The 21903-nt window shown below is 33.0% G+C and overlaps 1 protein-coding gene across 2 annotated transcripts in view; it reads right to left on the reverse strand.

The window, feature by feature from the left end:
- Nucleotides 1–3082: 3082 nt before the first annotated feature.
- Nucleotides 3083–21903, reverse strand: part of LOC132758775 (uncharacterized) — a 38435-nt gene continuing 19614 nt past the window's right edge. The window contains exons 7-12 of one of the 2 annotated variants that reach the window (XM_060750473.1): nucleotides 10493–10584; nucleotides 9536–9750; nucleotides 6250–7083; nucleotides 5280–5497; nucleotides 4241–4327; nucleotides 3083–3813 (exon numbers count right to left, since the gene is read on the reverse strand). In XM_060750473.1, coding sequence (XP_060606456.1) covers nucleotides 3751–3813; nucleotides 4241–4327; nucleotides 5280–5497; nucleotides 6250–7083; nucleotides 9536–9750; nucleotides 10493–10584 — 1509 coding nt within the window. In that variant the 3' untranslated portion in view covers nucleotides 3083–3750. Of the gene's footprint in view, nucleotides 3814–4109; nucleotides 4328–5279; nucleotides 5498–6249; nucleotides 7084–9535; nucleotides 9751–10492; nucleotides 10585–21903 lie in introns of both variants that reach the window. The other variant, XM_060750472.1, reaches the window with a different exon arrangement.

The following is a 21903-nucleotide window of genomic DNA, read 5'->3' on the forward strand; positions in this document are numbered from 1 at the left end:
GACTGCTGCGTACTTGAACGAGATTGTTCTTGTGCATGTTCTCCCTTAGTTTCAAATAATGTCAATATCACTCTTAAACATGATAAAGTCACAATCCATATAGCTAAAGATACTGCGAATTTCCTCAAGGCGAATAACATTGCATTAAATTTTATGAAAGACTGGCCTGCCAAAAGCCCTTATCAAAATCCTATTGAACACCTTTCGGATAATTTGGACCGGCGTGTTGGATGTAGCTGATCCGTCCTTCATACCCGATATTAATTTGGTGACCCCTTCCGCATTTTAACTACCATTTCACTAAACCATCAGCAATAAGTTTTTGGGGTTTTGTTTGTGGTTTTGTTTACAAAAATTGCAATAAAATACTCTTGCAATACAGTTTATAAATCTACTTTAATCCTGATTTTCATATTTGTCTATATATGCACTTAAATACAGGGAAAGTTTCTTTCCTTTTTTTGTTCAGTATATATTTGATTTTGTATCTTAGGAATTAATGTTATCTGGAACTGGGAGTTGGCTTTCCCCCCATGTAATACTGGTATATAAACAACTCTACCGTTATTGCTGCACGATGCACTACCGTTCATAACTTGTGGTCAAAGCGTTGCGCATACTGATAATTTGTTTGTACTTTGGGCGGGATTGTAGTTGGGGAAACCAACATAGTTCCGGAGTATGTCTAATCATTCATGATGTTGTTTTAAGCTTACAAAGTGTTGAGAATTGAGTTTTTGTGATCGTCATTTGTGGTCCGTTGTCGCTATCGCCTAAACACCTCTCGGTCATGACCGTACGATGATACATGAATTTCTCTAGTGTAATGAACAATCAATTTGATTAAAATCAGCTTTTAATTAAGACTACGCATTAGAATCTGACGGGGGCACCAATAGGAGGTCTCCTCTGACCTTTCTAACAGCCAATCATCGACGAGATTTCTGAATACCTAAACTGAGTTGGTAATTTTCGCGATTTCGATTACATACATGACGCTGTCCATATTCTAGTAGCCGGCTGGTAAACTGGCAAAATAATCTTGCCCATTAAAGATTGAGTCTACTTTATTCTTATGATAACTTGTAAGGAGTTCTTATGATAACTCTCACGGAGTTCCTGGCAAACGTTACGGATTTCGTCAGAAAACTTTATTGCATACTGGAAAAACATACGTAAATGGGGAGTTTGAGGTGCTAAATTAAACTTTGATGATTAATCTTGCTTTACATAAGAAAAAAACATGATAGTCCATTTTTCGTAGTCTCTTGTTTAAAGTCTGGTAGTTTTGAGTAAAATTTCCAAATTACTTGCTCATATTTGTATATAATTATTGACCTTTTCATTTGTGATCTTCTTCGTTGCCATACCTAATTATAAAGCAAAGTTGCAAACGTAAAGCCTAGGCTACCCGATTTTTTCAAATGTCACGGAGTTCTTTTGATAACTCTGAAGATGTCATAGCTAGAGTTCTTATGATAACTTGTTACTGCCAGTGTGTGTTTTAATAGCGTATTTTATTAGTTAATATGTGTGTAAAACACGAAGCGTAGTACGCTTATCATTTGCACAAAAATTTGGTTATATAATGTTGGTTTCAAGTGTATTTCAGTTCGAGAGATATTTTTCTTACCTCCGTTTCTTGTTGTTGTTTTTTTTTGTTGTTGTTGTTTTCTTCATTTTATAGAATTTTTTGCTTACGCAGATTTTGTAGACTGAAAAAAACTTGATGTAGAGCATTGACTTATAGGATAAAATACGCTTTGAATTCAATAACTCAAGCATGATGTCTTCATATATGCATTATTCCTACAGTTTTAGAGATCATTAAATAACTATGCTATCGTTCTGTCAAAACAAATTACATGTAAATGTAATGCAGCAAAATATGAAATAGTATACACAAATTTTGCCATAGAGACGTAGAAATTTCTATGACATCGATATGACATCTTTAATAATAGATGAGTCACCTTAAGATTAATGCCGTTAATCGACCTTGTTCCTTTCTTCATCAAATTCACTTTAGCATCATGTGACATACAGAAATTTCCATATTGCTGAAGATTATTTATCAAAGTTGGATTCCATATCTTTAGAATCAATCTACTCTAAACTGAATGAGCATGATTTGCTTTAAAGTACTTATCGTGATGTACAAAACACCATGTACGTTGTCATTTTTTTACAGTAAAAACTAAATTCCTCTGTCAATTCCTAGTTGTTGAAACTACTTTTGCTTTAATTGATAACAACTAGTCGAACATCTTTCGCTCGAACCCGTAGGACAATGAAGAGATCGGTAGTGAGAGCCAACCGCGTTTGAATTTTTTTCATGTATAAAAAGACTTTTCTGACACATTTTACAATTTGTAAGGCAAGCTTAATCATCAGAGTTTAATATAGCATTACAAACTCCCTTTTTAAAGATGAAAATCACTATTTTTCACAAGTGTTTCTTCGGTATTTAAAAAAGTTCCCGACAAAATCTTAACGTTTTCCAGGAACTCTGAGACAGTTATCATAAGAACTCCTGACAAGTTATCACAAGAACTCAATCCTTCTGTAACAGTTCATCACCCGTGAAATAGCTTTCTCCAGGAAATCCGAATCGCAATGAAGGCAAAACAAATGCGGTTTCACACAAGAAATAATTAAGAAAATCTGAACATTTATTTAGACTGATGCACCATTCAAGTAATGGAAGTCACGTTGCAAAATTACTTTCCGAAACTTCAATGCGCTTGAATATTTGACATATAGCATTACCTATATAGTGGACCTGAACTGAAGAATCATGACTTTTTGATCAACATTGTTGCGTTTGATTGTGGCTTCACTTTAACCAGTGATGGCAATTGCCTATGTTATATTACCAATCAGTCTATTTATAAATCGGAATAATTTTTTTCTTTAATCCTTGTATTACTGGCAACAGACTGTGTCTATGCGACCGATGCGTTATGTGATTTTTATTTTTGTAAGAACGGTAAGCATCATCTGTTTCGGGTGTACTTTTTCAGTCAGAAAAAATATATTTAAAAAATATATATATAATGAGCATTACTTGCACGAAATATATGAATTTTATTCAGTAAATATGAAATACAAAAATAATCAGACAAAACACAAATCAAAAGCCAAATGACTTGTAGCTGAAAAAATTCTGAATTAATTTGAATTAAAACAATGGCAATGTTATATTGACCAATACAGACTAAAACAAATAACGAAAATAACAACAACATAAATAACTTTTTGATTAACTTTTGACATAGAGAAAAATAACAACTGGAAAACTAGGGAAAAAACTAAAGCCTGTAGCACAGCTACTTCATTATATTCGGATATTCAGTCCGATTCTAATCTAGATATTGGCCCAATTACAAAATAACAATTTGGTCAGAAATTTGCTGATGCTTATAAAAAATAAAGCTTTATACAGCAGCATTGGTCCCTTCAAATCTTAATCTATATAAGGCTGATACATATAGGGTCAATATCGAGAATATGTTGTCCCAAATAGGACACTTTTACATTAATTATCATTCAAAATTTTCATTAAGGCACACCCATGGTTGAATGCTTAAATCATTTATTTATTGAATATTTATCCAGACAGCTATAAAATAAATAACGGACAATGTCATTTCAAAAAGTCACGTCTTTAAGACGCGTTCCTGGTAGAGCAGTCGTGTCGTCTTCAAATAACAACAATACGCGATTAATTAACATTTTTGCACCCTTTAATTAAATGTTTATTTGAAAAGCACCAGACATTCGTCGCCGCTGTTTTCTTTCTAGGATAATATACTGAAAAAGAGGACAAAATAAAGATAAGAAACTTAAACAGTAATATTACAAATAATATTTGTATTCTTGTTCTGGTTATTATTTTGAACTTCTAGTACGGAACTAATCAAATTAATGTACTACTACTGCACTAGTATTGGAAGTACCGTTTGAAAAACTGAAATCCGTCATAATGCTTGAAAGGGCATCTAAACATTTAAGTTGACTACTGGACAAAAGCTAATGGATCTATATACTTAAAATATTGCAACAAAATTTGTATGCAATAAATAATATAAGTACTTCAACAATTTTACCATCCGGTTTTGCCAGCTACTGGGTCCCTTTCAGCCAGCACTCGCAATATATATTGCCCACTGTGGTTTTCCGACAAACAAAATGGCACAATGAAATAACTTCCGGGGAAAAGATCAAATCGACTAGTTACCTCCCTTGAATCTTCACAAAGAGTTGCTTCCCCTACCATCGGTAATTTTGAAAGGGAGCGTTTCTCGTCTTTGGCTGGGTTTTTCGTCTGTATCAAAGAATAAAATTCATGTACTGTAAACTGTAATTCAAAAACAATTTATCTTGTTTCCAATAAATCTATAGCTTTTTTAAGTTTGCACGGCAAGCACATCTACTCTTAATTGTGCATGTACATATGCCATATTATTAATGTTTCCAAATATCTTTTGAAAGTTACCTTATTTTGTTTAGATTTTGGAACTCAGAATTATTCAATATTCGGTGATATGATAAGCGCGTCTGCCTATCAAACTATAAATCGCGAGTGGCATCGACCATTATTAGTCATGTGACAAGTTAGCTTATCTTCCAGATTTGATAATAATCAGTATAGAACATATAAGTAATAGAAAGAGCACGGAAACACGAAGCTATCTGATTTGTACGAGGGGGCGTAGCCCCCGAGTATAAATCAGATTGCCGAGTGTTTTGGTGTTCTTTCTCTTTTGTATCATAGTCAAACATAACAACACGTTCCCTGTTGCCAGGATATGAAATCCCAGAAAAAAGTAAGCAATGAACGAGCATCTGAATATGATATTTCTGCCGCTTTCCCTTTCTCTGTCGTCACAATAAGTAAACCCAAGCAAAAATGAGCCAATCAACGGGCATGATCTCGTGTGCGGGTAACTGATACCTGCACTCCAGTTAACGATCTGTGTATTTATATGTATACGATTTAACTCCGACACTTTTTCAACAGAAAGGTCCCCAAACTATGATACAATCAAACTTATACCACGGGATGCCAGGGTTAAAACTCTGCTTGCAAATTTTGTCGGCAAGGATGTGCTAATCGTGGTCGCCTATATGATCACGCTTGCAGGACTTATTATCACTTCACATACTCTAAAAATCACTTAAAACCGAACTAACTTGCCTTTAAAAACTGAAGGTAATGGATTCGAGACCTAAACTCAAAAAAAAATGGTATAATTATTACTATGAATAAAACAAACCTTATATATTGAAAACCCTATTGGAACTAACAGACTGTTTGCTGTTGGAGCACCATGACGATAATCTTGTAACAACGATATGATCAGGTGACTCTTTCCGTGGTAACCAGGGGCAACAATCTCATTTACTGCATCCGGGTGGAGAATATTGAAAGGAATTCTAGAATTTCTCGAATGTTGTTTAATCAAATCGGGATAACTTCCCATAGAATCACACTCTGGAAAAAAAACACGGTAATATCGGCAAATATCGTGTCAGGTGATAAAAATATCGTGACAGGTAATGAAAATATCGTGACGGGTAATAAAATATCGCGAGATAGTATGAATATCGTGACAGGTATTTTTTTGTGATGGGATAATATCGTGACAGGCAATCAAATATCGAGACTGAGTATGAAAATATCGTGAAAGAATATGAAAAGATCGTGAAAGGGAACGGAAATCTCTTGAAAGTTTTAAAAAGATCATAAATGTGAATAGTATGTGTCGTGAAAAGTAATATGAATAATACATAATGATATGAATGTCGTTAAAAACGTCAGGAAATTAATGGAAATATCTTTTTAAAAAGTGTAAGTTATACTTTAGATTTTTTCCATAAGCAAACTTAACAACTGCAATAACAGCCTAATTAATAATGGAAAGAAATCATGCACATTGCATCTAAGTGATCGACAATTTATTATTCATATTCATACTAGCGCCTGTGCACAATCTGAGGAGAAAAATCGTACAGCATTTTTGGGCCATTAGTGCCCGTATAAGCGATATTCAATCCATAAACAATTCAAATCTATGTTCCTGGGTGATAACACTCAGATTAAGTATCACCTGTCTTCTGCTGTATAGAATTATGGAAAATGTAGATCCCTTAAGAGGAATGAAAACAAACATGTAAATAAAAATCCTAACATATTGAATATTTATTGAAATCAACTATCAAAATTATAATTTAAAATTTACTTACTTTCCCACTTCCCCTTGTAGTTGATAACAAAACGCCATGAACCATGTGACCGGAAATTATCTGAAGACGAGGCTACGAAATTGTTTATAATCATATTTGGCAATGATCCTGAAGAAGTGTTCCGAATAATGTTGCTTGGCGCACTTTTTGGCCTTTGCAGTGAATTTTCTCGAGACGTACCTATATTTAATGTGATATCTGAAGCCGAAAACGTGCTTTGGCACTCGGATAGGGCTGAACAGGTTGATATAAGACTATCAGACCTCTTCTGACAATATTCTGCATTATGGGTATTATATCCGCTTGATGACTGTTTCTTCACAGGCGTCTTTTTATCATTAGTCGCAGTGGAAGTACACTGTTTTGAACTGTCCTTAGACTCGTCGTTCAAGTCTGAATCTTTTGTATCTACAGCGTCGCTTTTTACGTCATCATAATGATGTAATCGTTTAAAACAAGACACAGGAGATGGATCACGCTTTCTGTAAACAGCACCTGTACTTTCCCGTCTTGTTCCATAACTATTTTTCTTCGACATAATTTTAGCATTTTCACTTTTACTTTTTTGTTTCAGTTTCTTTATTTTAGATGCTCTATTAAATTGTGTGTTGTCTACTTTCACAGTACGCGGGTTCTCGCGCACGAGAATCTCCATTTCCGGTTGATTGTCGTTTGGCGAATGAATGTCGTCTGCTTGATCATTAAATGTTTTAATGGAAAGGCACGGATGTGAGCGTCTATGTATACTGAGATATGTCGCAGAAGGCTGGCGTCGATGCTTGCTATCACTGCTACGTCGACGTTCCTTAGGCTGAGTAAACAACGATCTCTGACCTGAAATGAATGAATGAATAATTGAATAAGATATAACTATGTAATAAGACGACCATAATGCCATAAACACTAGATTACTCACTTAAGATCCATTGCTATGAAAGGTGTCATCAATCTTAAATGCAGAAATCAGTTACGGGGTCACACAAACGTAAGTAGAAGTTCACTTAGCAATGTAACAAGTCCAAGATCTAATGTCATGTACTTTCGCGCTTTCGTTTTATGTGTTATCACATATAAGTCTATGTAGGATAGGTGACCGCATGGACTTCTGTTGAGGGCAACAGGGTACATGTATACTTTATAATGCAAAAATTCTAAGCTCTGTGCCTTGTAGTGTCTGAGGAAAATACTTTTTAAGTTACATCCCTATAAAACTGAGAAAAACGGAATCCTTAAAGAATGTCTAAAGGTAATGAAATATACGTGACTAAGGCAATGACTCATGTAACTTTTGAAGAGGCACACTCTACAGTCACGAGTGCAACATGCATATGTACTACATTTGTTAGCAATGCAAACGTGATACAATACTGTGCAAATGTGAACAGTACCTTATTAAGAAGTACAAAATGTGAACAGTTCATTTGTAAGCAGTAAAAAATGTGACCAGTGGTGCATTTGTTAGAGGTACAAAATGTGAACAGTTTGTTAGCAGTCTAAAGTGTATAAAACAGTTCATTTGTAAGCAGTATAAATTGTGAACAGTTCATTTGTAAGCAGTACAAAATGTGACCAGTTCATTTGTTAGCAGTACAAAAAATGAACAGTGCATTTGTAAGCAGTACAAAATGTGACCAGTTCATTTGTTAGCAGTACAAAATGTGACCAGTTCATTTGTAAGCAGTACAAAAAATGAACAGTTCATTTGTAAGCAGTACAAAATGTGACCAGTTCATTTGTTAGCAGTACAAAATGTGACCAGTTCATTTGTAAGCAGTACAAAATGTGAACAGTTCATTTGTAAGCAGTACAAAATGTGACCAGTTCATTTGTAGCAGTAAAAATGTGACCAGTTCATTTGTTAGCAGTACAAAATGTGACCAGTTCATTTGTTAGAAGTACAAAATGTGACCAGTTCATTTGTGAGCAGTACAAAATGTGACCAGTTCATTTGTTAGCAGTACAAAAAATGAACAGTGCATTTGTAAGCAGTACAAAATGTGACCAGTTCATTTGTAAGCAGTACAAAATGTGACCAGTTCATTTGTTAGCAGTACAAAAAATGAACAGTGCATTTGTTAGCAGTAAAAAATGTGACCAGTTCATTTGTTAGAAGTACAAAATGTGACCAGTTCATTTGTAAGCAGTACAAAATGTGACCAGTTCATTTGTTAGCAGTACAAAATGTGACCAGTTCATTTGTGAGCAGTACAAAATGTGACCAGTTCATTTGTTAGCAGTACAAAATGTGACCAGTTCATTTGTAAGCAGTACAAAATGTGACCAGTTCATTTGTAAGCAGTACAAAATGTGACCAGTTCATTTGTTAGCAGTACAAAATGTGACCAGTTCATTTGTTAGCAGTACAAAATGTGACCAGTTCATTTGTTAGAAGTACAAAATGTGACCAGTTCATTTGTGAGTAGTACAAAATGTGACCAGTTCATTTGTAAGCAGTACAAAATGTGACCAGTTCATTTGTTAGCAGTACAAAAAATGAACAGTGCATTTGTTAGCAGTAAAAATGTGACCAGTTCATTTGTTAGAAGTACAAAATGTGACCAGTTCATTTGTAAGCAGTACAAAATGTGACCAGTTCATTTGTAAGCAGTACAAAATGTGACCAGTTCATTTGTTAGCAGTACAAAATGTGACCAGTTCATTTGTTAGCAGTACAAAAAATGAACAGTGCATTTGTAAGCAGTCTAAAGTGTGAACAGTTCATTTGTAAGCAGTATAAATTGTGAACAGTTCATTTGTTAGCAGTACAAAATGTGACCAGTTCATTTGTTAGCAGTACAAAATGTGACCAGTTCATTTGTTAGCAGTACAAAATGTGAATAGTGTATTTGCTCGCAGCACTAAATGTGAACAGTGTATTTGAAAGCAGTTCAAAATGTGAACAATGTACATACATTAGAAGTGCCTACAGTGTAATTGCAAACTCTCTTTTTGAAGTGGTACTAATTAATATATATGGAAAGCCCATACTGTCAATATGTATTCAGTGAGAAGTACATGCATTATCAGATCATTTTTGACTCAAAATGATCTCATCTTAACCCTGCCCATTTTACATGATGACTTTTGCCAGCTTTTAATTTGCATAAGTTCAGTCAAAAGTTTAAAGGATTTCAATTTCAAAAGTACAAAACTTTGGCGAGCCTAGTCTGAATGCACGGATACAGGGTAGCCTGGCTCCTATATACTGATGGTACAGACTGGTCGCTCAGTTTCAGCTGTTAAGTCATTAAAATCTGCACGTAAATATTTTAAATAATAAACCTACCAGTTTTAATTTCATCTTCACTTAATCTTCGGTAGCATCTTTGTAAATTTAGACCTTCCGTTGTGTATGGAATTTCTGTACTGCAGATAATTAGCCCGCCAAAATTACACCGGAAGTCTTCAAGCGTCATCCAGTACTCGTTCTCATCTTTGTTCCCTAGAGGCTTGTATTTTGAGAAAAATTCCATGTTAACCGTTCCCCATGAAATTTCATCCCTGTAAAAGAAACCTTTTGTCATTAACTTTCAGTTTAATTATTTGTTGATGTTTTTTATATAAATATTACTTTCGCCGTTGATACTGTAGACTTATTTTCCCCATCTTGACTGCAGAAATAAATTAATCATAGGATTGAATTGTTGCCATAGAGATGGCAGATTCACAAAAAATTAAGACATAACTGCACTTCGATTATTTTCATAATAATCATGTTTCAATTCTATTGTAATAAGCCGAGCGGTTTCTTTGCAACTATCCTTATCCTCAGCAATTTTCAAATACTAATTAACTATGACATAGTCGTGATAAAATATCAACGATTTCAATTTATAAACATGTCTCTTTGTAAAGGTTTTAATCATACAGTTGTACATGTCACCAAAGAAATTATGTTTTCTCGTGTTTGTGTCTTTTTTAAAATTTATGAAATATGTGTGCACCCAATTCTGTATTTACAAGTATATAGTGAAGTATTTAAATTTTTTACGAAATGAAAAGAAATGAAACTATAAGAACGCACTGATACAATATGACGACGCCGATCTATGAAAAATATTCCGTCAACTAGGTCGCAGTACATGTATTAAAACGTCTTTCGGTTGAGGATTAAACAACGTATTTCCTGTCAATGTTAGATTTAATTGCATTGCATTTTTGTGAAAGAAAGTTATAAACATTGATGAAGTATTTTGTTGTGCTATATATGTCAATAATACGATAATTTAAGATTTAAACTTACGTGTCCGCGAATTTTCCGTTCCATAACGGTTCGTTTCTGTACAAACACAACAGACGGACCATTTCAACCATTCGTCCATCCGACAGAGGGAACTGAAAAATATTCAGTGGTACTTTGGTTACATTTTGTCTGCAAGTTTGTTTGTGCGTTTTCTGTGTGTCTTCGTCATATGTTTCCGTTCATAAGGAAGGTCTCAACTTCAAAATGTTTGACGCTTAAATCGGCGTAAATTCAGTAAATGTAAAATGCCTAATAACTTTGTATTTTTGTCAAAGTCAGTTATGAAATGAATACAACGTAATTTAATAATGATATAAGGCTTTATATATACGATCTGAATAAAGGTGACGATAACTTTAATATTACATAGTAAATAAATACATGCTTATATTTTCATAGCAAAATTAACATTTTCATCATGATTGGTCGGAAAGCATGAATGACTGCGGCAATAGAATGTCATTTTGACCAAACTGTTGATCGCATGCTAGCTAGCATTTACTGACTGATATTAAGAGGGGGTACGTGATATTAATCACTTTGTAAACAGTCAAAGATCGTTTAATTTTCAGGAGGTACTCAACTATTTTACTGTAATTTTTTTAAATTTTAACACCACAGCAAATTGCAGCAAAAAGGCAATCATCAAAAATATCTGATATTTTATATCTAAGTGAATTAATATTTCAAATAATAATAAATGAAACAAAGCTGTATTTTTTTTCCGTGCTGTCTGATCATGGTCTGCACTGCTCACTATTCAGACAATATATAATTTGAAATTTCCCTTAAAATTATAAATGGTTTTGTCGAAAATTGAATGATATACAAGTCCATTTAAATATTTAGCATGGTATGGTTAAGAATCAAAGACAATTACATGTATATTGGAGTCGCTCCAATTCAAAAATGTGGTGTGCGGAAAAACAAGAGCATTTCTTAGATAGAGCGGAAGGCCTATTTAAACGACTTATTGTAAGTTTTGTTTAAGTTTTTGTCTTGAAATTCATTTATGATAGATTGCCGGACGTGGTATTATAGTTACCGTACGAAGAACAGGTCTGCGTAATTTTTACAAAAAATAAATTATAGCGGCTTGAAAACTTTTTTTACTCTTAACTTAGTTTTGTAATACATTTTGTACATATGTGCCTTTTGAAATAATTGTCCTGTTTTGTCATTATATCAAAGTTGTTTAAATATTATATTTAATCTTAAATGTTACAGACGTTTCATCTTCAAACTTCAAACTTTTATTTCCATCATATGGTTACATCAAGTAAACAACATAAGCATCGTTTTATAATAATTACAGTGAATAATGGCGGCATATTAACAAGTGCTATGTAAATAGAGAATGACAAACATATCAAAATCATACATGTAACATTACAAATAAACATACATATAGCAAATGGATATATTTTTCAAGTTAACAAGCAATCCAGGCATATCAGCGTTACAAGTTTTTAGATATAATTTCGATAAAAATACTAAGTTTATTCAGTAAACTTTTATTTTCACTACTAAACAATTCTTCTAATTTGAAAAAATTGGGATTAACATAAAAATACCGTTTTAAATACTTTTTTTCTTTCCTCAAAAACTTTTGACATTTGAACAAATAATGAAATTCGTCACCTACATCATCATTACAAAAGGAACATTTTCTTGCAGAAGAAGGTATACCCTGCCATCTTCCTGTTTCCACAGGTAGCCTATGAATTTTAGTAAAACACGCATAATTGATAAGCTTCGTCTAGATGACAAAATCTTGATATAAGCACTTCTACCAAACTCAGTTTTAAAACCTTTGTAAATATTCGTATTTGATGTTAATTGTATATTAGAACGCCATTTCTGTATAAAATTATCTTTTAACTTTGAAATAAAAAAAAATGAAAGTCTTGTAATCTAGCCAATGGTAAACATCATTATTCAGCTGAATATTTTGCAACGTAAAATACCATTGGTTGTAAATGTAGGTTAAACGATTTTAATACAATGTCAATGGAAAAACGATTTATGGGTTAAACAAACGTAATCAATTGTACACTATGCTTGACAACAGTTAATTAATTTGACTTGAATAAAACGACAATATCTCACCAGATAACATAATAGTTCGGGAGCTGTTGACTATATCGTGAAGACAATATGGTAATTTTAGGTCATCTCAAAAAAGAGGTTATGTTGACCTGATATAAGTGGATCCCCCCACCCCAGTGCCCGTTCGAGCCTAAAGGCTTATTTCACCAGTAAAACTGCAAACATGCCATTTAATCTTTAATCTGTTAATCCCCAAGCAATATTACAAATTGTAACTGAAAGGTATGACGAAGGCAAGACAAAAACGTATTCAATATATTGGCAATAATGTCTTTTCATTTATATTAGAACTGCATTCATTAAAGTTATTCATGACATAACTTTCTCTGACAACAGGTTGAAAATAAAATGTCAAATGTGTTATCAATTACGGACATATTCACGTTTAATGGATTTTTAAAAAAAATGTAGTCTTCAAATATATATTCTCATTATTGACGCGTTATTTTGAAATTTTCGGCACGCGCTTTAATTCTCAAGCGTGACAATAAATTCAGATATCTAGAATTCTGAGAGATAACAAGATCTATTTAAAGACTGTCTGAGAGTAGACAATATATTCAAGTCGCGTTATAAACGGACTTTACAGTCGTCCTAATTATAAAATTCTCTTTAAGCTAACTGGTGTCGGAAAACGTTTTAGCAATTCTGCCACAACTCCATCTTGACCTGTGCTAAGATGCCATCAACATGCAAGCCAAACGGGGTGGCATCGTGATACCGGTGTCGCGTAATAATCACACGCGTGGTAATATTACCACTCGTGTGATAATTACGCGACACCGGCATTCTGAGTTTCATTGTATAGAAGAACATCGGAACAAAGAAACAATTGCAATTGAGAGAAAAACAACAGATTAATTGATAAATAATCTAACAATACGAACAAAGACGAAATACATTGGATTTAATGGATATTTTAATCGCTTTAGAATGCTTCTGCTTAAAGTTAATTCATTTCAAGTTAGGTCATTTTTGAACCAGTTATGTAATATCAAAATTAAAGAGAATAACGCAATTCTGAGAAGAATTGATAAAAACCTCGCCGTATGATAAAATTTACTTGATTGAACCTTTTTAGTATTGTGTAAAAAATAAAACCTCAGAATATGGGTGAGAATGAAATTTATGATATAATTAAGTTTACTTATTATGACAATACAAACCAGATACAAATGAGAACTGTCAAGAAAAAGGACATACTTTTCAAATAAATGTCATTAGAATAACATAATATGGCGATATTTAAATGTCATTTGGTCATTCATAAAGTTCAAGTATTTTCCCTATGCGAATATCAATTAAAGGATTTAATTAAAGTGAAAGCATGCAAATATCAAACTAATTGAATCTAATTAGGACGTACACAAAATGTTTATCTGGTAATGCGCATAACGTGATACATACAGAAGTAGATTAGTTTTAAGAGCTTGCTGAAATTTTCATGGAATCCCTTAAAATATCTAATCTTAATAAGTACATTTACATAACGAAAATAATAGGCCTATAGTCAGTTACACATACATTTTTTGTGGTACAGATGGGGACTCTTATAAAAGGGGAGGTAACTTTAAATATGTTATACCCTCTGAAGAAAATGGACAAAGATCTGTGGGTTGTGATGACATTTAAGATAAATATTTTATACATTCATGTCAGTTTTGTTAGAAAAAATACTAACAAAACTGCTTAATATTTGCTTCTCGGTAGCACAGGCAGTCGGTGCGTGGCTTGGATAGTATACATGTACATGACCACGCCCACTCATTTTTATAAATAAAGCATTTTTTCACAAATAAAATATTTTTTCATTCAAATGTTTTTAAATCATCTTATTTTCAATAAAATAACGAAGGAAAGTTGTTTTTAAAAATTCCATCCATATATACTATAAATTTAGTAAAGGTAGAAAGGTTCGCCAGCGGAATGACCACCTCGCCTTATTTTACTTCTCAGATCTTTGTTAATTGTCAACCAATTTTCACCGAATAAAGTGAAATCTACGCAGAAATAATTTCTCTTTCGAATAATGTAAATATTAGACCAGTTGGTACGACAAAATATTGAATTTTAAATGCGAAAATGCACTTTTTGTCTAGGTCAGACACCGCTAAGTCGTAACAAGACGATTTTGAAAATAAATCGATCTTTTTCTTAATAACAAACTAATATCAGACGCAAACCGTTGAAACAGAAAAGGCAGCTATAATACTATCGCGTACCGGTCCAAATTTAATCCAAAATGTCTGTAGGTAGGCACTTCTTAAATTTCCAGACATTACATGTATACAAATCCTGATCCGGATATTCAAAGTACGCATGCCCGGTATCCCGCTGTTACCCAGCTTCGCTCAATCTTTACTATGCGAAACGGAGTACGCATCAGGTATATCAGGGTCAGGATTTGTATACATGTAAGATTCAGATAAGATTTGTATATTCCTATATAAGTCTATGTTAACTAAGGGCCCGATGGCGTGGTCCATTCTAACCATGAAAGAATGCTTTATTTACCATTTAAAGAGGACCAAAACGGTACGTTAATTGTCAAATTCTTATCAAAGCTCTGGACATTGTGGTTGCTAAGGAGAAGATTTTTAAAATATTTTATAAGAATTGATTTTTTAAGTAAAGTCTTAGCTCCTTTAGCCTTTTCATGCATCAGTTTGCATACATTTATACAATTTTCGTGGAGGACCACATGACGCTCATTCTTTGGTAAGATTGAGTCTGTTCATAAGAAATAATCTAAATGTGCAACATCTCTCACGCCCCCCCCCCCCCCCCAGCACCGGCTCTAGCGAAATTAATCTTCAACACTAAGACCAAATTTGAAAATCTCTGAATATCTAGATATTCAAGAGGGTTTATTTAATGAACAATTCACTTAGACGCCACGTCTATCTCGTGCATACGAAAAGTATAGGTGCAGCGACTAAGTTCATTAGTTTATCTGTTTTAATCAAGTATTTTATTCCTTGTAAGCGTCTGTTACAACAAAAAAGCGGTGTTCTATGCAACAAAATGTCAATGGTTTATATATTCACTCTCCAGATAAAGATTTACAGGACACGTGATATTTAACGTGAAAATGTTATTATGTGTCAAATAATGAAATATTTATATGACAATATTCACTGGGGGACTTTTTTAATTTAAAACGGCGTCCCCAGACGATTTTTTTTTATCCAGCAAAGGGCTAAATTGGAAATTCACGCAAGGAATTTATACATGCTTGTACAATTTTGTTTGATTTACAACATTCTAAATGTATTTTGTCACATAATCACATGCAGCTGGTGGAATATCTTAATGTATATTCATAATAAAATAATCCTAAATATACTAGTACGTTGCAGTCTGTAGATTCTATGTACAAGTAAAAACAAATTGATCTTTTTCACGATATGGAGAGGAAAAATGTTAATTTTACATATTATACATATATTTTTTATCATTCACATTTGCGAACGAAGGAACACCTAATACAGGGCTGGGAATCAAAACTGCGTCGTATCCTACAAAATGTAAACAAACGCCGCCATCTTGGAGCGAAAAATGTATGTTTTTGTTTATAACTCTTTTTGTTGGAAATGAATGAAAACAGAATATATGTATTAACACGCTACACTATTTTCCGCTTCGTTCGGTATATGTTGCTTGCACAACTATTTTGTAAAACAAAAGTTATATCGAACTTGCAACTCGAAGCGGGGCAGAATTTTTATGAAAATGTGTGGATACGACGCAGTTCATATTGCTTTATCAATCGTTTTTTCCTTCAAATCAATTATATACTCGTTTTCAGAGTTCACCATAAACTTCAAAACATAATTTTGCATCATTTACTAAACTTTCATTTAAAAGAGATGTTTATTTTCCAAGAAAATAATGATTTTTACGAAATGATACGACGCAGTTGAAAATAAAATATGATACGACGCAGTTGTATTTTCATTGCAGGCTGAATATTGGTTAAACTATTTAAATTATGTGCTAGGTATGGTAATAACGTCCAACAACATTTCTTGTTTACAACTTAAGTCAAAAGCAGAGGTCACTCATTGGTTTCATTAAAATGGAAATGTAATACAATTCTATTAAGGCTGCATTTTTCGGTCGCATTTTAGTACTAATCATAAGCATCTACAGATTCCGAAAAGCTGTATCAAATGCAATATACATTGAAACACGTGATCGCACACCCATATGACAACGTGTTCTAGTGTTGCCTTAGCATGCTTATAAACTTGTTCCCGTGAGTTCGAAATGGAAGTGATTACTATTTTTGATACAAAATTCAATATTCCAGTGTAACCTTTTCTGGACCCTGTATTAATCAGGAATGGCCTTTTTTAAAAAAAAAAAAGAGAAAGAATTACAAATTTTGAAAAGGTCTCTCGCTATCGGGAATGCGCAAATTGCATGCCTACCTTTGTTACTTGAAATTAGCAATAATTTCCGTCAATTCCTTTATTACTTAATATGTCTTTTACGTGCCGATTTTATTGTATTCATTTTCTTTATAATCGGTAAGAACAGATGAGCTTTATTATTTGAAACTGAACATTAAATTTTTTAAATTATATTATAAATGGTTAAGCTACAATATATTTTTGCAAGTAGGTTATGCGTTCCGTTTAGTCATTTTATGTTCAGCGCCGCGGAACTTTACCCCTGATTTTGTCGTATTGCGTTTCTTTATCGCCGATGAGGAAAGGTCTACGGAATGTATTTTCTATATTTGCACTTAAGTATCATACTTCTCCATCAAAAAACTTTAAATTTTCAAAATCGAGTTACATATGATACAACTACAAATTATTTTGTAAAAAGTGTCCGTTTTGCAAAGGTATTTTACGCTATGCACCGATAAATTTGATACAGATTTATAATAGGCAGACATGATCTTTCAACAGTATTGAAGAATTATTAAGTTTTCACAATATTGAACAGAAAATTTAGGTCAGATTATCGTATCGAATTTTCAACAGACTAGAGACATGACATCTTAACATACCTTCATACTAAAGTGTGATTTTTATTTGATAATGAATTGCCTGAAAACTTAAACAAAAGTTTTCAGAAAATGACTTCACAGTGGATTACCCCTTGTTTACATTGAAAATTTCTCTGCTAGTCATACCGAAATAAGAAATTTAAATTTTATTCTCTTTAATAATTAATTTAAATATTTATAATCTTAAAACTTCAGGCCAGAAGTTAATAAAAAAGCTGCTTATTTGTACAGCTGACGTTAACAAATTTTGTTGAAAAAAAAAAAAACAAATCAGACAGGTGTGTCCGACCGAGGCCGAGCTGTTTATGTTTACTGAATTCAAATCACTTGAACTGAACTGCTATGAATTCGAAAACCACCAGGGACTTTTTATTCTTTCGTGTGGAAAACCTATCAAGCTAGTTTCAAAATGTCGATGGTTCTCTGTAGGTACAACATTTTGCCTGAAATAATGCACAAATGCGCACCTGAGGTCCTCGCCCCTAGTAAAGCTAATGTGTAGAGTGAAAGTTGAAAAGAAACCACAAAATAGCAGTCATTACCCAGAACATGCAGAATCACAGTTAACTTAGAGCGTAGCTAGCCTAAATGAATTCAAGTTAAGAGATTTCTACAATTTTTTTTGCGAAAAAAATAGGGATAATATTGAACATACAGGAAAATATAAGAAATTATTTCAGATATTATGATCAATGAGGTAACATGTTCATGTTTATCTGAAAGTAGCTTCCGCAATGTAAACTTTCAAATTAAATGTTATATTGGACATGACACATTGTATTCTAAATAATCAAAAGCAACAGAACATTGCTATACACCGCAAATGATCAGGGGTTTTTTATCTAGCGCAAGTGATTATTCCATAAAATAGAAGTATATTGCCAAAATTATCCCTGTTGAAAAGACTGCCAAAAATACAACTGCGTCGTATCATATTTTATTTTCAACTGCGTCGTATCATTTCGTAAAAATCATTATTTTCTTAGAAAATAAACATCTCTTTTTAATGAAATTTTAGTAAATGATGCAAAATTAAATTTCGAAGTTTATGGTGAACTGTGAAACAAATATATAATTGATTTGAAGGAAAAAACGATTGATAAAGCAATATGAACTGCGTCGTATCCACACATTTTCATAAAAATTCTGCCCCGCTTCGAGTTGCAAGTTCGCTATAACTTTTGTTTTACAAAATAGTTGTGCAAGCATCATATACCGAACGAAGCGGAAAATAGTGTAGCGTGTTAATACATATATCTTGTTTTCAGTCATTTCCAACAAAAAGAGTTATAAACAAAAACATACGTTTTTCGTTCCAAGATGGCGGCGTTTGTTTACATTTTGTAGGATACGACGCAGTTTTGATTCCCAGCCCTGTAATAAATATGTTTTGATGGAGCAAAATCATATGAAATAAAATCATTTATATCAGCTGGAATAGAGGCAGTTATTGATACATTCTATAGATATTAACTAACTAAACAAATCCTTACATTTGCATACTATTTGTTAACATGTTTAGTTATTTCTTTCGTTTAGGTAAGACCGAATTACCATATCCGTTGCAAAAGCAGAATCCAACACTTATAAATGACAAAATATAATTTCAAAAACATCCGTAGTACAATGTGACTCTTTCCTAAAAAAGAATGTGTTTGCACCACTAAACGACATTACGAAGGGCAATACTTTATTAATACCTATGTTACTATATATAGTAACAAAATCTAGGGTATTTCAGGGCCATTATGGCAAGATCTAGGTCATTATGCAATTTTGGCCGCCTCGCTACTCGGCATTATTTTTCCATAATGGGCGAGTGAATGAACGCACGTGCAGAATGACGTCATGAACTCTCAGTGACTTTCAAGATGGCTGCTGACGTTGAATAAACTGTAGTCACTTGCACACAAATTTTTTTTAAGTTTAAATGAAATAATTTATCACAATCAGCAAAGCTTATCATTGAAGATTATAAACTCAAGACAATAGATGACCCTCAGTAATTCCAAAAACGATTTTAGATTGACTGTAAGAAAAGATCGGAACCTAGACAGTCTCAGAAACCGTTCTTGAACTGTTGAAGGCACAAAACTTCATGAAAAACTAGCACTAGATCTAAATGTATTTCTTACAAAAATGTGAAGAGTAGGATTCTGTATTATCGATGAAAACAACAATAAAACAACATTTTCTTATATTTATTTGTGTTGTCTTGTTTTCTAAGTTAGTCGGAGTCGTACACTTTTGTAAGGAAAAATAAGAAAATTATCTTATAGTTAAAAATTCTTCTTATAATTGATATTATTTTGAAAATTACATCCTTTGCCCATAAAAACTAATGACCAAAACGTTTCTATCTTAAGTAGGTCATACTTCTAGGCGCACTTGATTTTAAGCATCAGGTATGGGCCAAATATGATAAATAGTGGACTCGGTTCCGCACACAAGGCCATTTTTATACTGAAAGGTTATTGTACATCTTAAACATGTTTTATAAATTATTTAACATCTCTAAGTCCAGATAAGTTATATTGTTTTGCAAAATTTCAGTAGTTCAAATAAATTTAAAGCACATTCTTACTACAGTATACAAACATTTATTTCCAAGCATAGTAGCACACAGGAAACATGTAACAGCAATTGAAATATACTTTTTTACCACTTGTAGGTAGTAAACACAGACATAAAAAAAATATTGTTGAAGGTTTTTTCATCTGTTTTAGTTATGACTTGTTCGATTAAGAGTTTAGTATCATTTTAAACAAAAGAATCAAGGTGAAATGACTTGACATTTGGTTATTGGGAGAAGTTAAATCATGTGCATATATTTCATAACTAACAGCAAATTTGCCAAAACAAAAACATACATTTCTTTTCAAATATATATTTTATAAATACCTTAACATTGAAATAGAAATTAGCATGGTTTAATTGCTGAAAAAGATGTTTTTATGTGTGACCTACACAGCCATGTACATGTATTTACATTTTCGTCTGCACTCTCTAGGGAAAGGCTGGGGTGCAAGATCCCAGATGATGTCATATCCTGTTGAAAACATGCCAGTTCAGTAAAACACAAATGAAAACTGAATAAATTCATTTGAATTTTCAAGAAAAAATGAAAAATGGGAAAGTGTGCGGGACCGGGTCCTGTGCGGAACCGGGTACACTGACTCTAATCGGAGAGTTAAACTGTACAGTATGACAGATATTTGTTTACATTGACAACTGTCCGTTTCTTAGAAAGGACAACCAAGATTATCGGCGATGTCTTAATGCCGTATTTCGGACATAGGTATTAAAGACGTTAATACATGTACTTGGTTGCTGCTCGCCATTATGCGATAATGGCCTTCGGGTTCATAATGTCCTTCGGGCCTACGGCCCTCAGGCCATTATGCACATCTTCGGGCCATTATCGCATAATGGCGAGCAACAACCAAGTATTAACCTCTAAATAAATAGACTTTTAAGAAGGAGTTAAAGGTTGTGAAAGTTGTGCTTTACTCAATCGGAACACCTCGACTATGTTTTATAATAAGTATTCATATCCGAAGTTTGACGGAAAGGTCCGAAAAGTTGCGATTGAGTCAACATGAAGAATTAATAAAACTTAAGCCAAATGATTTATCTAATTTAAGCAACACGCAGGTCACAAGTTCGATCAAGGTTGTCTGGAAAAAACAAAAAATCCAAGGCTTAAACAATTTGATATACACGTACATATGTATATTCTAATTCTGATAACAATCCACTATTTCTAATTGCGACATTTTAAATATGGCGAAAAAAATCGGTTTCCACATTTTTTTAAAGAAAATCCTTTAGAATATCACTTCAGGCATACTTTAATCAAACACTGCGAAACCTTACAATATAACAAGCGGCTTATATACATATATACATATTTAGATTGTATTGATGTAGTTGTTAGTAATTGCTTTCCTAATGGATGAAGATCAGCAAATGTGTGTCAATGAAGTTGTGTATCATTTATGTCTCTGCCATGAAACTATACCTGTATATCATTTAATTAGTATTAAATATCATCAAATGTGAATCCGTATCAATTTTGATGAGTCAGTGTAAATTTTCATGTCATATTAATTTTCATATGAGATCAATCAGTAATTTTCCTCACGTTCTATTACCTAACCACCTTGACTGTTTAATTATCGATGTTGAGTGCAGAAGAACCGTAAAGATTAGTACACATGTTCTTCATTATAGAAAAAAAATACAATACATAAGATTTATATCCAATAGGAAATGGACAGTC

This window comes from Ruditapes philippinarum, unplaced genomic scaffold (assembly GCF_026571515.1).
Source record: "Ruditapes philippinarum isolate M1 unplaced genomic scaffold, ASM2657151v2 ctg6204_1_1_1_1, whole genome shotgun sequence".
NCBI lineage: Eukaryota > Metazoa > Mollusca > Bivalvia > Venerida > Veneridae > Ruditapes > Ruditapes philippinarum.